General features: G+C 35.4%; 2 protein-coding genes and 2 long non-coding RNA genes across 4 annotated transcripts; 2 read left to right on the forward strand and 2 right to left on the reverse strand.

Annotated features, from left to right (window-relative positions):
• The first annotated feature begins 951 nt into the window (after positions 1–951).
• Positions 952–2,954, forward strand: LOC141595841 (uncharacterized). Its single transcript, XR_012522313.1, has 7 exons — positions 952–1,093; positions 1,517–1,696; positions 1,830–1,914; positions 2,035–2,160; positions 2,400–2,509; positions 2,604–2,745; positions 2,874–2,954. It is a non-coding gene; the product is annotated as an uncharacterized LOC141595841 (long non-coding RNA).
• A 176-nt stretch (positions 2,955–3,130) lies between these two features.
• On the forward strand, positions 3,131–6,512 carry LOC141595842 (uncharacterized). The gene is made up of 4 exons (XR_012522314.1): positions 3,131–3,201; positions 4,984–5,822; positions 6,074–6,153; positions 6,259–6,512. It is a non-coding gene; the product is annotated as an uncharacterized LOC141595842 (long non-coding RNA).
• A 1,242-nt stretch (positions 6,513–7,754) lies between these two features.
• On the reverse strand, positions 7,755–9,150 carry LOC141595707 (uncharacterized). The gene is made up of 3 exons (XM_074415673.1): positions 8,638–9,150; positions 8,316–8,547; positions 7,755–8,224 (listed from the first exon to the last, which is right to left on the reverse strand). Exons 1-3 carry the CDS (start codon positions 9,148–9,150, stop codon positions 7,755–7,757), a joined length of 1,215 nt encoding a protein of 404 aa, XP_074271774.1.
• A 4,195-nt stretch (positions 9,151–13,345) lies between these two features.
• Positions 13,346–15,869, reverse strand: LOC141595843 (wall-associated receptor kinase-like 8). The gene is made up of 3 exons (XM_074415799.1): positions 15,014–15,869; positions 14,758–14,895; positions 13,346–14,665 (listed from the first exon to the last, which is right to left on the reverse strand). The coding sequence occupies exons 1-3, from the start codon at positions 15,867–15,869 to the stop codon at positions 13,515–13,517; spliced, it is 2,145 nt and encodes a 714-aa protein (XP_074271900.1). The 3' UTR covers positions 13,346–13,514.
• Between the last annotated feature and the right edge of the window lie 995 nt (positions 15,870–16,864).

A 16,864-nucleotide genomic window follows, 5' to 3' on the forward strand; every position in this document is an offset into this window, starting at 1 on the left:
ATCCAGCTATTATGTCAATCTTGATTAAATTAAATCAAATATTAATTGAATTATATTACATGGTACGTGCTCCTCAAGCTTGCACACAATGATATTTCTCATATTATTGCTAATTTATTTATTGTACTTCATATCATGTATTATTATGTGTTCTGATTTATTATTTATTTATTTATATTTATTTATTGGGTTTTTAATTTATCCGTTATTATGTGTCTATGTTCACGAGCTTCCTGAATGGTAAGTATTGAAATCCTATTAGTGGATTATGTCATTGAATAAGAACCTTTTTTTGAAAATTATATTTGTTTTGATTGTGCACATATTATTGGATCGTAGTGAGTATATATTTTTCCTATCAATACTTTGCCCTGAAGTTCACAGTTTTTATCTATTATCTATTTTAGACTAGAAATTCCATAAATAGAAGTTGTATACCAGAAGTATACGAGATTATAGTCATGTTCCCAGAAGAAACATTGACGAATCTTACCTACATACACGAGACACATGTTGTGTCCTATATCACATCATATATCTAGCCGGATTGTGGGTAACTAAGAAAGTTTATACCCGTTTGCATTGTGGGTAACTAAGAAAGATTGCCATGGATTGTGGGTAACTAAGAAAGTTGACATGAAATGATTCAAATGTGACAATAAAGCCATCCGTGTTCTTATTATACCCGTTTGGATAAACATGAAGTTTATCCTAAGGAAAATATAAGTGCTCTCTCTGTAATCCTTACTTCTTAAAAAGGGAGGACTTGAGTGAACTGTAGCAATAAATAGTAACATCCAAAGTCTCCCTCTATCCTTAGATTTACCCATTAGATCTCCACCTTCCATTCTCTGCTATACTCTCAGCCACAACTTTTCGTCATTTTTTCTTCATCACTTCTCATCCGCTTATTTTCATCGCCTCTAGAAAACCCTACTCAATCCTTTTTACTCTATAGCTCCATCTCAGTGACATTTTCCCCTTTCTCCTTAAATATCACACCACAATGACAATGGCAGGGTGACGATGATGGTGCTGATGATGTGTCGACGACGGAACAACCCCTGATGATGCCGATGGCAACACTTTTAAGGTTACATCGTCTTTCTCCTATTCCCTGTTCATTATTTCGACTTCTTTTCCTGAGTTTTTTTGTTTATAACTTTGAATTTGATCAGCGTTTCGTGGGCTTTTTTTGCTCATATATTAGGTTATTGTTGTGCTGTTGAATTGAATTTCAGGGTTTTGATTGATTTTTAGTGTCTTTCTTTTAGGCTTTCCTTATCTTGTTTTTCAGTTTCAAGTTTGGTTGTTTTAGTTTCAGTTTCGTATTAGTTTCATCAGTCTAGTTACAATACTCTTTCGTATCCCCTTATCCTCACACGAAGATCAATTCCTTCATATCGGGAAAATCATTTGTATGGTCGAAATTAGGGTGATCAATTGATATCCTTGTTTAATCAGTTTGGTATTGTGGTAATTTATTATCCGTGTTTATCTCTTCATTCAATATCAGACCGCAGCTTTGGCGATGAGGACTTGGTGTCATGGTAGTGACGATAAGGTGTTGATGTGATGGCAATGACGATGACGCTTTTGATGACAACTGCGGGAACAACGATTCATTTCTCCCTTTCTTTTCTTAATCTGAACTCAGCCGATGATTTTAGCTCCCATCTCCAATTATCTAGAACTGGTAAGCTCATCCTTTTCATTTTTTTCTGGGTTTGTTGCCGATTAGTATTACTCTTATTATTGTTGTTGCCATTGCTTTAATGCTTTATGCTTGTTACCGATATGAGTAATAACAATAATATCTTGTTTTTCAGTTTCAACTGCTTTATGCTTGTACAAGGCGGCAACCGAGCCTCATTTATTTGCTGCAACAATACTTGGTGTGTGTAATGGTAATAGGTATGAGGTGTCGTTGCTGAGTATGGTGATTGGGTCGCCGACTAATGTCTGAATATTCGCGAATATTCGCTTATCTCTGCTGCTTTTTGGTTTAACCACTGAGTTTCATTTTGATATTAGGAACCGAATATGATTCGGAACATGCTGGGATTCAACGTTTGTCAAGGGTGTTAATATGAATAAGGGAAGAATGGATTTTGACGCGCTGCTTGCTATAAGTGGCAGGCCGATGTACTTCATTCGCTGGTTAGTCACTTGTATATATAAATTTACCTGTTGATACTGAGTATTTTTGTATTGCGATAAACATGTCTTTTCTAGATTTCTAAGTGGTGCACGTTATTGAGACCATAGACTTCAATAGAGAATGGGAGAATTAATTCAATTTTATTATTTTTCAGCTATAAGTGGTGCACGTTTAGTCTCTATTTTCAGCTGCAGGCGATTAATTCTATATTATAATTTTTTTTTTCAAAATTACACAGGTTTGACGAAAATAAAGAATGGGAGAAATTTACGCACCTTCCTAGGAAACGGACTACTGATTTCGGTAGATCATTTTATCAAGAAGAATAATGTGCAGATTATTATCCTTGTGAGTTCATCAATACTCTCCAAACCATGCATTCACTCATGAAAATTTCATTATCCTTCAATGACACGATGTGCTGCTTTTTTGAACATTTCAGGGACCGGAAAGAAAGAAATGGAAAATCTAATTCAAGAACTGGAAAATCTTTTTCCTAATAATGCAAGAGGATTGACAAAATTTGATATGCCCTTACCTCACATGATCGTAGCGGGGGATGATTTCACGCTCATCTCAAGCAGGTGAGCCTTGTGGCCTAATTCAGTATATGCTATGCTTATGGAATGGTATTGATCGACTCAACTTAATGCTTCCTTCAAATTTGATTCTTATACTTTTGATTAACTTGTTTGGGTTTTTTTTAACTCAGATCCTAATTGTGGCTTCAACTATAGGACTTGTTGATACTGTAAAAGAAGGATTCACCAGATTCCAAATGGGACATTTCAACGCAAATGTAATGACCTGAACTGACTTAGTGACTTAGATACTCTTGATTTAAACTGGAGTCAGATTTATCAGAATCTCGGTCTCTAACAATATGACTTGGTTTTTGTTGTGCTCAGTGTGATGCTATAGACCCTGGAGATGTAAATGCGGTAGTGGCGGGGAGTGAAGAAGACGATGTAGCAAGCCGTTGAACTCCTGCTTTCAAACAGATGATATTCAACTCCATGGGTCAAGATTTCTTATGGAAGGTCGGTATTTACTCGATCTTCAGAGCTTGCCTTGTACTGTTTCATACTTAGCTCACTGCTCATTGTACTTGGTTGTCTTATTGAGTACACATAATCATTTTTTAGCCACTTGACCTCACTAATCATTATGTAAGTTACTACATGAGTTTAGTTAGTTTTTATGTTGCTTATTGTTTATTATTTTGATCTTTGATTTCTCGGTTGGGTTTGTTACTTCTTGGGGAAGGAGTTGTGAACATAAGACTGGGTTGGAGTGGACATTGGTTGGTTAACTTGGTTTAGGTTGTTTGGAACTTTGTCTGCTGCTTAAATGTATAACGACCTAAGTGACCCGATTGCCAACTCAATGCTCAATAATTGAATAGTCTATGTTCTGAATGTACTGTTAATTCTGTTGATCAGCACCACAATTAATCAGTGGTGAGTTCATGTCAACATTTGTTTGATTGCCGTTTCCAATGGGCTTATTGTAGTCGTCTAAATTGACTTTTAGTCTTCTAGCAAACCGTTGTTTCACTATATACTTGTGTTTGTTATTCTTAACTGACTGATAAACATAACATTTACCCTTTGGAGTTTGTATGTCGTGGATAACTTGTATGATCGTTGTTTCAAGCTTTATCATCTCACATTAATTATCTCATTCATAATTCCCTTGTCACCTGGTTTGGACATGATTACGGTAATATTTAGTTAATTTTCTTTTAGTTTGACGTGTATATTTTATGTTTTTTGGTTAACGTCATTTTGTATACCGTACTTTGAACTCACACCTGAATTCTTTCTTTCGGTAGATGTCTCATTGTTCCGTATGCGTATTGTGGAGATGGACGCAATATGCCTATTGACGAATCTGAATTGTTGGGAAATAAGGTCCAGATATGTGTATCTACCGTGTCCAAGTGGATAATCGAGTTTGATGAATGGTGATTTTATTTGGGTGATGTCTCATGTTATGTGCGGGAAGTATGCACTGCAATAGAAAATGCCTCATACAGTATTGTGTAAACCTAGAAAAACTGGCCTAGCACAAATCATCTGACCCACTCTATCCACACCATCCACACCCTGATATACAAACTTTAATATGTCGCTCCCACCCCGATGCTAAACACCCTCGCCTTTTGGTGTTTAGTTGATTTGAGTGATGTCTAATGTTATGTGCAAAAGTATGCACTTGAAAAGGAGGTTTGGAAGTGTTCACTTCTTCTTTTCTTGGGAAGTGGCGGCATATGGTGGTTATATTATGTTCTCATTAATGGTAGAACCGGCGGTGTACATGAGTAGAGTCCTTCAAAGTTAGCGGCTTTTACATGATTATCTGGCTCATAGATTTGACTCTTTTATTTGTTGGAAATTTTTCTGATTTATGAGTGGTGTGGACATTTCCATATAGTAGTTTTCCTTATATTTAGCTCATAGACTTCGTCCAAGGTGCAGGAAAATTGAAAGGAAAATGGAAGCAACATTTGGAAACTAGGAACTAGGGATGTGTTTGGACTAAAACTTCTTAAATAATAGTAGATTTTACTATTTTCTATTTGGATCTCGTGGTGTTCATATTTTTTTTTTCTATCAAATAGGAAGATCGTTTTCTTAACATGTTGCTATTGAAGAATAATATGAGCAACGATGCTTTTTCACACCTCGCCCATCCTCCCTCTTTATCCCCTACTCCCCCGATGCTCATATACATAATGAGAGGTCAATAATAGTATATCTGAATTATCAAAAAGCAAAAAAAGTGTTCTGAGATATTAATTTACATTACTAATTTTGCAGTCAAAGGGCCACTTTAAGGGATCGTCTTGTTATGGAGCATAATGTGATACACTGAGGCAATGTCAACAATATTGGAGCTGTCAAAGAATGGACCCTTCAGGGACAACCTTACAACCAAATTGATGCAAGGTTAGCTATTGCTACAACAAAGCAATGTATTTGGCAGTGATTAATGGAGAGGATGTAGTTCAGGTCAAAATTTTGCTGTCTATTTTCTGTTTCTATTCACACATAGAGTATTAGTCTTTCCGTACTTAAATAACTCAGTTAATGGTGTCATTACTCTATATAAAAATGATAATTGAAACTAACTACTTATCACTGGGATTCTTGTTTAAAAAATACGATGCAATAAATAATGAGGTGTAACAGATAAGCCGTACCTATTCAGCAGAAATACAATAAGCTTATCTGTAAAATGTGTTGCGAAAAAAAATAGAAGCAATTTTAATAGATCTTGATTCTCTCAAACTTTGCCAAGAAACAGAACGAGTATATATGTTACCTTAGGTTTGTATCTCTTTTGGGAACAATAATGGAACTCAATATGGTATTGTAGTTAACGTGTGCTGTTTGGTTACAAATTGAACTCAATACGGGATTGTATTTAACATCTGTTGATTGGTTATTGGATCGTTAAGTTATCTCCCTGTTCATTTTCTGTGTAGATCGTACCCGTTTCTTGGTGTTGGAGTTAATTTTATACTGAGTTGTTATTTATTTTGGGGGAGTTGTTCAAATGAGTGGGTATTCGAGGCAGAGACAAGGAGAAGGCTGGATTGTTCAGGTTAAAAGGGCGATATTCATAGGTCTAGCCTCGCCAAAAGGGACAGTGAGAGGTAACTAACTGTAGTGTGCATCTTTATTTGTTTAGTTATGCTGTTACTGTGAAAAATATTATTTGGACTTAAGATGACCTCTTTTTATGTGACCTGCTTCATTGAATGCTAACTGAAATGTGTAGGCTGCCTTTCATCCTGCCTCTCTTGTTCTCCTTTCACTTCACGCCTTTCGTTTTTAGCCTCTGCTTCCTTTCATTCTCCGCCTTTTCTCCTTTCCTTTTCTCATCTTTTCCTCTTTGTATCCTGAGGTTTATAATCTGTAGCGAGCTAAGGAACGATTTAATCAACAAGTGGCAATGATTGGCAACATCATCGCACAACACTCCAGGTTTTAAAATTCTGTCCTTTAAAATTGTACCCTTAATTTAGAGATTACGATTGACATTATGTGTCTATCCTTATATGCAACCATTCTCATTTTTGCTCTCGTCAGCTCAAGGTTCGTCGGCTCAGGGTGATGATGAGAAAGATGAACAATTCAAGAACTTGCAGCGAAGAAGAAAATTGACTCGGATACCGGAAAAAAAGGGCATTTCAAATAATTAGTGTACAAGTAACTCTTTTATGCATGACTACCTTGTTCTCCTTGTATACATTCTCCACTTTGTCCCATCATAATCCTATGTACCATGTATATTCATACCTTTATTATGACTTTCATCCTATATGATGATGCTCAGTTGCTCACCCACAATAATGCAATCAAGCAGTCAATATGGTCATTGCTTGGTTTGACCCAGATTGGCAAAGTAATTCACAAACTATTCTATACACATAAGCACAACACCTACACGATATGCCTATCGGGATTTCATAAACAGTTGTCCAAATTGGGGCTCCGCGCTCGGGAGGGCGCGGCGCAACAACTAGTTTTTTTTAAAAGGCAATACATTACACTGGGACTGAGTATATTTGGATCTCCTAAATTGGGCATTATGGTTTAGCACTTGAAAAATCAACTGCATAAGACAATTAAGGTGGATATTATGATATATTGCCCATTAAATCTATCTGGTATAGATAGTTTTTACCACCTTAGGGGGAGAATGATAAGGAAAAGCTGGTAAAAACAAACCAGTATGTTGTCCCTAACTGAACCTGAAGTTCAGCGGTTTGTTTTCAATTTGAAATACATCAAATAAAAGGTTCATGGAATTAGAAACGATGGTATTCATTTGTCTATGAAGATGTATTATAATACCAGTTTGATCACTTTATCAAATTGTGATATGTTAGATTAAAATCTATGGTTTAATTATAATCAGTTAGCCCTATATGTGGTATAGCGAGCTATAGATTAGTCATAGAAAATAAATGTGATAAAATTAAGATTCTTGCCATATTGAACAATAACCACACATGAAAGGTAGTGTGAGAGGCATATCGGTTCACATATTTCAAGTAAGAAAATGGCGAGCATGGGCAGTTGGTACTCCTATGGAGTAAAGAAATTTGGATGTCCCGGAAGTGACATATATATCTGAATGTTAATAGATGGCCTATATAGAAAAGAACTGGTACCATATATATTCATATATCACTTAACAGTACTGACAAATAAATATCGCGATATGTTGAAATTATATCGATATGTTTAAAGAACCGATATGCATTTGCGCGCTGAGTTTAATGGACTGGATAATGGGAATCTTATAAATAAGTCCACTTTTATTGTCGACATATAGGCCCTGTTTGGTAAACAGCGGATTAATATTGGCAGAAGCAGATTGTAAAAGCAGATTGTAATTAGCAGAATTTGTTGGCAGATTTGACTAGCATATTCAATTAGCAGAATTTGTCAAAGGTGTTTGGTAATTAGCATAATTAAATTAGCAGATTAGCTAATTCCTTTGTAAAATGACAAAAAAGGACATGATTAAATTATTGACTAGTATTTGTCAAAATACATCACACAAACAACTTTAATGACTAATGTCGATTTCTTCTACTAGCCATCAAACTAGAAGTAATGTTATCGCGAACAGTTGACATTTCTTTAGTTCCCGAAGACTCGGTTGCAGGTTGCGAAGAATGATTAGCCACATCTTGTAATACATCTGGAGGTATAAAATCCGGATTTTCATCAATGATTTTAAAAGCTTCATCCCTAATTGTATTCCTTCTTATATAATTATGTAATGCAAAAGTTCCACAAATAATCCGATTTTGATCTTGTAGGGTGTATTGAGGCATCTTTCCTAAAATTTTCCATCGCGCTTTGAGAACACCAAATGCCCTCTCAATACAATTTCTTAATGAAGAATGAGCCATGTTAAAAAGTTCCTTAGAACCCCTCGGAGGAGCCCCTCTAAACTCATTTTCATGATACTTCACTTTTGGGTACGGCGTCAAGTACCCTACTCTTTCTGGATAACCTTTATCAGCCAAATAATATTTACCTAATACAAGTAATTAAAATATTAATAATTATCAACATTAAATTGTATTGACTGAAAAAAAAGTCAATCTTAATGAAATCAAAATATTTACCTCGTGGCGGGTAAGGAAATTTTAAACTCGGATTCCCAATTGCATCGAGAAATATACGAGAGTCATGTGCTGAACCTTCCCATCCAGGCAAAACATATGTAAATAATAGATCAAAGTCACATGCTGCCAATACATTTGTAGTTGGTATGCTCTTTCTTCCTCTATATCGTAATTGATCTTCTTCGGGGACAACTACGCTTATGTGTGTACCATCTATAGCGCCGATATAATCCTAATATATATATCATATTATTGTTCATTAGTATATATACCTTGTTAAAGATGCGAAATAACGTATATTCAAATAATCATACACAATTACCTTAAAATATGGCATATATCGATCATCATTTGCAATTTTTGAAGGAATTTCTTTGAATTCTGGATCTCTTGGCCTCAGTATATCTCTTATTAGACCATCCATTGCATCTAACACTTCTTTAAAAACTCTACTCACGGTTTCACCTGATCGTTGAAACCTCTCTTGCACATCTCTATTGGATGCGCCCTTACTAAGAGTGTATACATATAAACCCACTTTTTCAATGATCGACATCCTATGTGAACTACATAGCCCATACTCGGTTTCCAAGTCATTGCATAGTTGTTGAAATACATCTGGGTTCATCCTTAGCATATTAAAACAACGCCTTTCATTTCCACTTAACAACTCATTCATCCATCTTTCACCAGTTAGAAAAGAAGTCATGCATGGCTCCTTATGTATGTACATAACATAATAAATAGCAATATAAGCAGTTGCACAAGCAACTAAATCCCAAAAATCGTCACCTTCATCGTCAACAATAACATTTTGCCGAGTTTGATTATTCATTCCTACATAATAATAAAAATAAATGTAAAATACAAATACATTATAGCCTTGAATCAAATAACAATCATCAAAAATAAAAATTACAAAGTCTATAAAACATTGGAGTCTAGTTCGCATAGTTCAAGAATTTCACCTAACACAAAATAAAAATAAATAAAAAAAAACATTATTGATTTTTTCGCTCGTTAAACAAGAATTTAATCCAAGCTATAGATGCATTATCGTCTGGCATACGAGATAAGATTGTTCTATTTGCCGAATCCGACATTAAGGAACAAACAAAGCTGAAAACATCTGTTCCGGGTTCCAAGCCAGGTAGACTAATACCTTTGTCAAAGCATCCCCAACACCGTCACTTGATTCATTCACTTTTTTTTTTCGTTCCTTTCAACAATAGATTGTCGCAAAAACTCTATATTCTCAAGTATCAATGTAGCAGTTCCCCTCTTTTTGGTGGAACTATAATTTATCTTAGCACTCTTGTTATTTTGTGAGACATCATATTCCATAGGCCTTTTCCCCTTGCTATTGCCGCTTTCATTTACCGAGTTTAACACTGGACTTGGAATATGAACTGGACTGCGAATTGGACTTGAGTTACTTTCTCTCCACAATTCCTCCCATGCACCACTTCCATTATCGCCTACATCTTCATGTTCATTATATGACGGTCGAACATTAATATTCAAACTATGCGGTGGAGAAGGAATATAAGGAGTAACATCAACTTCGTCTATTCCACTTGAGTTAGTTTCAAAAGGATTGTGCTTATTAGCTCCAGAAGCTACTGAAACCCCAAATAATTGATTCATCTTATACTCAAGATCTTGTTCAATCCCTTCATCTCGAAATGCACCAAATTTGGGATTTTCCTATGAAAAAGAATGACATTTATAATTTTTTCTTTGTAATATTTAAATAATAAAAATAAGGTATAAGAACATCTACCTGAATCTTTTGATTCCACCACTCATCACTAGCACTTATAGTCCCTTTTTCGTGATCCCAACCTAATCCGGTTTCTTTGCCCTTTAATAGCTTCCAAAGCGACCATTGACTTTTCATCCAATCTAACTTGCTCTTAAGTTTGGCCTTATCATAGGGTAAATTTGTCTTTTGAAATTGTAATTCTACTGCCTTCCATGGCACCCTTTGGGATGTTATTGCCCCTTTTCTTCCCTTACTTCGTTGCATTTGAGCATTACAAATATCAAAAAAATCATACAAAGTATCTTTTGACCAACTAGCTCTTTCTTTTCCTCCTTGACTTTCTCCATTGTTCATTGACATCTATAAATATTATTAATACAGTTTAACATAATGAATCGGATTCCAAACAAACGATATGCTTCATTCTTGTTCTACTAAAAGAATGGTAACCATCGCAAGATACACATCTCAACTAATAACCGCAATTAGCCCAACCACAAGCTATTATATAGTAGAAGGGCATTCAGGTGCTTGCATTGTATTCTTGAAATTGGCAATATCGAAAAGTGATCAATCTTATTAGGGTGGAGGGAGTATCTATTAAACATGGTTTAGTAGTTAGTACAAGTTCACTTATAGGTTACTAACGACTTTTTTTAATAATGTAAAAGAAAGAGTCTACTAATGATGTAAAGGAAAGAGGGTCCTAGTGATTTTCTTGATTGGGAAATCCCTCCTTTTTCCCCTAATAAAAAGAACAGCTAGTCTCACTTGTGACGGACACTATCCGTCATAAGTGAGTAACGAGTCATTTCCGTCTCACACAAATGCAAGTGGGAGACAAGTGGGCGCTCCATTTTCGTCCCACTTGTCCTCCCACTTGCATTTTTGTGAGAGGGAAGTGACCCGTCACGCACTTGTGACGGACAAGTGAGAATTGTGTAAAAAGAATTATTCCTTCATATGCCATTACACCTTTTACTGATTTATTTTCCTCATTCCCTTTGCTGTATTCCACCTTTTCTGTCATGCATTTTAATGGCAGTCCATTTAGGAACCTGCGTATTTGTTATTCATACACAATAATCAACACTCAAAAAAACCTTTTTCCCTCCTTTCTCTTCTGCAACTGTAAATAATTTTACTCAATACTTTCTTTCCTATTTATCTTATTAATCGGATTCCAAACAAACGATATGCTTCATTCTTGTTCTACTAAAAAGAATCGTATTTTTACTAAACACAAGCTATTATAACCATGACAAGATACACGTCTCAACTAATAACCGCAATTAGCCCAACCACAAATGAATAAACTCCTTTGTGCAAGTGTTCACATAACAACAAAACAGTAATAATGACTTTCAACTTGCTAATCGGAAATCAATTACTCTGTAAATTTTGGGTAAAGAAAATCAAAGCAAAAAAAAAAAAAAAAAAAAAAACGCATGGAGTATGTACGTATGCAAGTCAATATGAATACTTTAAAGAAAAAGTGAAAAAACAAGTTTGAGAAAAAAACGTACCTTTTTCCAGAGATGGGAGTGAATGAGGAACAATGGAGAAATAAAGGTAGGGTTATATTTTTTAAAGGGTAAAAAGGTGAATATTTTTTTTTCTAATCTACTCTTTGAATATGCTAGGGGGAGCAGCATATTCTAAAATAGTAGATTGGGCTCAAATCTACTGTTTCAATATGCCGTTTCCCAAACACCCCAAATAGCATATTGATTGGTCAAATATGCTAATTGGGTCAAATATGCTGAAATTTATGCAATATGTTGTTTACCAAACAGCGCCATAATCTATGATTATAAATGAGCTGATGGACTAGAAGTCCTGCTATTGACCTGAAGTCAGTTTAAGTTATGAATATTGGAAAAGGAAACTGTACAGTTTGCATTATCGAGTCATCATCATATGCATTTAGAGATTTAGTTCATCATTTGCATATTAATTAGTTTTATTTTATATAAATTATTGCATTGTTATATAATGTTATTTAGAATTAGTTTTATATCATATGCATGAACATGTTTTATAATATTGTTTTAAATGGATAAATGTTCAAACAATGAAATATACTCTGATATACTCCAACGAGGATAACTCCCTGTAGAAGCCTCTTATAAACGATCATCAAATGATGATGTTTGATTAATTGAGTTTTGGGAACTCATGATTATATATGAGCATCTACGACAAGATTGAAAAGTTATCGTGATTATTTATAGAATGGAAAATTTAAACTCTTGTAGAGTTATATTGTCTCAATCTAAAGTTTGAGAATATGAGAATAATGGTTTAAATGAACGTTATGCTAAACATGTGAAATTAGCTTATGGTCCAGAAGTATCATAACGATTGAAAAATATTGTAGTTAAAGTGCACAATGAGAATGACAATCTATACATGTGTGGTTTAGGAAAGAAAATCGCTGCTCAAAGGTAATGAATGATTTATTCAATAATTATCGGATTGATTCTCCTTAAGAAAAGGAATTAAGGAATGATGGCTACACCCTTTTTCCCTTCAACTAGGTTTTTTATCTCAACAGGTTTTTCCTAACAAAGTTTTTAACGAGGTACCACTATAAGCGCATTATTACGTTATAGTAATGAACGTCATTATTGTTGAGATGACAATTATTTTCGACATACAATATTATGTCATATATTGAGGAGAAATTCTATCATAATTATGGAGGTATTATTTGAAATGAAAATCCAAGAGCTACTATGAAATGATTATATCCAGATTGCCAGCTCTGAAAGAATATGATATTGAAGTTGTCAAGAATTACTCTTGAGTGAAGATTCGAGTTTATCAACCACAATTGGTACTATTTCAAAGGATCATCAAGAAACAATGTCAGAGCATGGATCATTTCAAGATACTCATTTCAAGATATATCAAGTTATATAGTCATCAGGGGGAGTAGACACGCGCTTTACTCTTTTTTCCTTTTCCATGGTTTTGTCCCACTAGGTTTTCCATGGAAAGGCTTTAACGAGACAACTATTATTATGCGTGTTTGAAGATTGGTGTATTCTTTTCTTTCACTAGCGTTTTTCCCACGGGTTTTTGTAGAAAGGTTTTTAACGAGACATCTTTTTCAGTAATGATGTCCTTATAATTATCTCTTCTCTTTATTTCACAACACTCCACCTAATATATTGAACATGGCCTCTAACTTCCATTGGCCGGCCCTGGAAAAAGGTTGCACCAAAATTTCTTACAGAATTAAGTAATTAACTCCACAATATACACCAAAATTAGTACTCCTGATAAATACAATACAACCTAAATCAGCCTTACTTATTAGAAATCAAAATCAAAGCTCGTAAATCTGGAAGATAATTGTACGTATGACTAGAGATGACATTTCGAGCCCATATCAACAAAACTTAAGCTTTTTCCGGTAAGGACCTCTATTAATACGTACCATTTCGACGAAGTCTTCGAAATGCATTGTCGTCTGTTTTGGATGTTCTAGCATCACTATTCATAATTATTATGGCTGATAGATGATTTAGCGCACCTTCTTGTGATGATCTAATTGTTTGTAATGTCGCCTCAACGTCTTTCATACTTGGCCGTTTCCTTCCATCTAGAATCAAACATCTTATCGCGAGTTCAGCAATTGCTCCGACCTTTTCTTTTTCACCTTCCCGTGCTACTCGAGCATCTAATATATCGTACAATGTATTAGTTTGTACGTGGGACATGAACCAAGGGACCAGACCCCGATCATCCTTTGTCGAACGGTCAGCCATTTGTCCTGTCAATAGCTCAACAAGCACCACTCCAAAGCTGTATACATCACTCTTATCGGTGAACTGGCGTGATTGGAAGTACTCTGGATCAAGATAACCAAATGTCCCGACAACACGGGTGGTGACATGGGTCTGATCAATAGCAATAGACTTTGATATTCCGAAATCTGACAACTTAGCTCTGTACTTGCTATCCAAAAGAATGTTGTTAGCCTTAATGTCTCTGTGAAATATTGGTAGTAATGAAGAGGAGTGAAGGTAAGCTAGAGCATTTGCGATATCTAACGCGATTTGTGATCGCATTTCCCATGTACACGGGAAGTCATTATTCGGAGAAACAATGTGTTCAGAAAGAGTTCCATTGGGCACATACTCATATACCAATAATGGAATCTCCGTCTCCAAGCAACATCCTAAAAGCTGAACTATGTTTCTATGGTTAATTTGTGATAAAAGCTTCACCTCATTGATGAAATCGTTCAATTGTCCTTCATCGAGTAACTTGAACTTCTTTATGGCAACTATCTTTCCATCACATAACATTCCTTTATAAACGGTACCTTGTCCGCCATGTCCCAATATTCGATTTCTATTGTATTGGTCTGTTGCCTTCTCCAATTCACTTGAAGTGAAAATCCTTGCTTTTTCATTAGCATTTTCTTCAGAAGATAGCAGTTGTTTCAACACCATTCCGCCATTTCTTTTGAAGTATATAGCCTTAAGCCCCGTCTCCTTCCTTTTCTTCATTACTTTGTGGATCCAATAGGCACCGAAAAGCGAAAGCAATAATATAATGCTTATTCCTATACCTGAAGCAATAACAAAGCCAGGCTCATTGAGTTATTATGAGAGAAAGAAAGAAAACTCAAAGTATTTCACACTTAAATTTTAGAGTCTTTACCAAGTCCAAGTATTAACCCGGCTTTTTCCTTTAAGATGCCAACTTCTTCAAATTCTTGATTGACGTCTTCCAAACAGCCAAAGGTGCCATCTTCGTACGAAAGGCAATCTTGAACACATCTTTCACATTCCCTAACAACTAACCGCAACCAAAAACGACATACCAAAATCAAATTATACCAAGGAAAATGAGCAAGTGTCTATAGGATTAAATCAAAGGGAAATTGAATCAAAGAATGAGGCAATAGAAATTATACCTTGGCAACCATAAGGAAGATAAGGATTGCCTTCATAGTAATCAGCTTTGCACTGACAAACATAACCTCCTTCTCCACCACCACTACTCGATTTCTTGTAAACACAACTAGAATTAGAGTAGCTAAGGGAGTGGACGGGCAAATCTACGATATTCCATTCGAGTATAACTGGCACAGGACAATAATCGAGCTGAGAGAGTCTAGGGCCTATAACCTTGTTAGAAATCCAAGACTTGTCTACTACAATAGCTGCAGTCGGCCTACAAATCTTAGACGGATTAACCATAAAATCCAACCAAAAGTAATCAAGAGAGTACGGTAATGTGGTTTGGCAACATCCTACACCATAGCAATGCTTCACCTTGAATTGCTCAGACTCATTTCGACAAATTTGAGCACATCCAGTAAGAGCTTCTTCGCGACTATTCTTAAGCACAACACCACCTCCACACCCAGCCACCAACAGAATATTGCGGTTACCTGAGTATAGAAACGGGCTATTCCTCAAATCGGTGGAATGAATAGGGCGTAATCCCGTGGAATTATTATCGAAATCACCACAATACCCTTGACATTCAGACTCCATTGTCAACGTTCTTTCTCCAACCCAGTTAATTTGTCTCCCTTGAGGGTGTACATAGCTCCCCTGCAAAGCCTTCAACTTAAACTTGTTGGAATTAGTGCACTCGACATCAAACCACGGGTTATGGTAACATTTTGGACCAATGCCGAAAGGGTAAGGAATTGACACATTTCCACAAGTGTCGTTACACCCTTGTTTAGCTATGCGTAGTGTTGCTTCTACATCATTTGGTAACAGCAATATAAGGGCTAAGATTATATGGTAGTAGGACATGATCATATGTTTGATGATAATTTATCAAAGTTTGTGAATTAAAGAATAATGTGTGAATGTTTGATGAAAAACCCAGTACATACTCCATTTATATAATTCACTTGAATTAATCACTTAATTTACCAATTAATTAATGAACAAGGGAATAAAACGTGATAACTTTTTAGATGGAAAACTATATAATTAAAACAAAAGTGGTAGGAAGGAATCAGGAACTTTAGTTAGTGGACTATACTTGGATTTTTTAAGCTAAGCAATGTGAATGTTTAGGATTTTTCCTAAGCGTGTATAGAATTGTGCTTTGATAACAAAGTATAGAAACGAAAGAAGATAACTAAATATATACAAGGGTTTCTTTGCATTTTATTTTAATATTGGCGGCTTCATTCAACAAATTTTACCGTCTTTAAGAATAATAGCACCGAAACAAGCAATTTCTAGCTAGTGACGATTATATCCAAAGAAAAAAATTTGAGGACGACCGGTGCATAACAAGTGTCTATACTGATTACTGCGCTACATGCCTACGTCGAGGGAGGATTGCGGGAATTTGATAGGGAGGATTCATGAGATAACAACTAGGATGTTAAATCATACCATGTCAAAAAAATCATATCAACCAAAAGCTTAAGCTATTGGTTAGAGTCACAGTCACATAATCAATTTTATATTCTAACACTTAAAAATGTAATTAGCGTGCTGTAACAGCAAATTTTGTATTTGCGATAACTGAAATACAAAACAAGGAAACAATTATATTTTTATTAATAAATATCAAAAGTACGTGTACAATCTCTAATGTATCCTCTGATTCTAATATCTTTGTAAAGGGAATGCGTGTACGGGGTACACGTGAGGGGTGCGCGTGTAGACAAATTTAATTGTTCTACGCGCGATGTAAATTTGATTTCTTGAGAGGGTCGCGATGACTTGAATCTCTCTTGAAGGTTTGAACTTGTGATTGAATCTTCAACGCAGGCGGCACGATTTGATAT

The sequence above is a fragment of the Silene latifolia genome, chromosome 8 (genome assembly GCF_048544455.1).
Source record: "Silene latifolia isolate original U9 population chromosome 8, ASM4854445v1, whole genome shotgun sequence".
NCBI classification, from domain to species: domain Eukaryota; kingdom Viridiplantae; phylum Streptophyta; class Magnoliopsida; order Caryophyllales; family Caryophyllaceae; genus Silene; species Silene latifolia.

Bases quoted from the DNA above. Each gene is read 5' to 3' on its own strand.
- LOC141595843 (XM_074415799.1), bottom strand. From the start codon at position 15,869: ATGTCCTACTACCATATAATCTTAGCCCTTATATTGCTGTTACCAAAT. The intron at 14,896-15,013 runs GTATAATTTCTA...GGTTGCGGTTAG, and splicing joins TCTTCCTTATGGTTGCCAAG to TTGTTAGGGAATGTGAAAGA. The intron at 14,666-14,757 runs GTAAAGACTCTA...TTATTGCTTCAG, and splicing joins CGGGTTAATACTTGGACTTG to GTATAGGAATAAGCATTATA.
- LOC141595707 (XM_074415673.1), bottom strand. From the start codon at position 9,150: ATGAATAATCAAACTCGGCAAAATGTTATTGTTGACGATGAAGGTGAC. The intron at 8,548-8,637 runs GTAATTGTGTAT...TATATATATTAG, and splicing joins GATATATGCCATATTTTAAG to GATTATATCGGCGCTATAGA. The intron at 8,225-8,315 runs GTAAATATTTTG...TACTTGTATTAG, and splicing joins ATTTCCTTACCCGCCACGAG to GTAAATATTATTTGGCTGAT.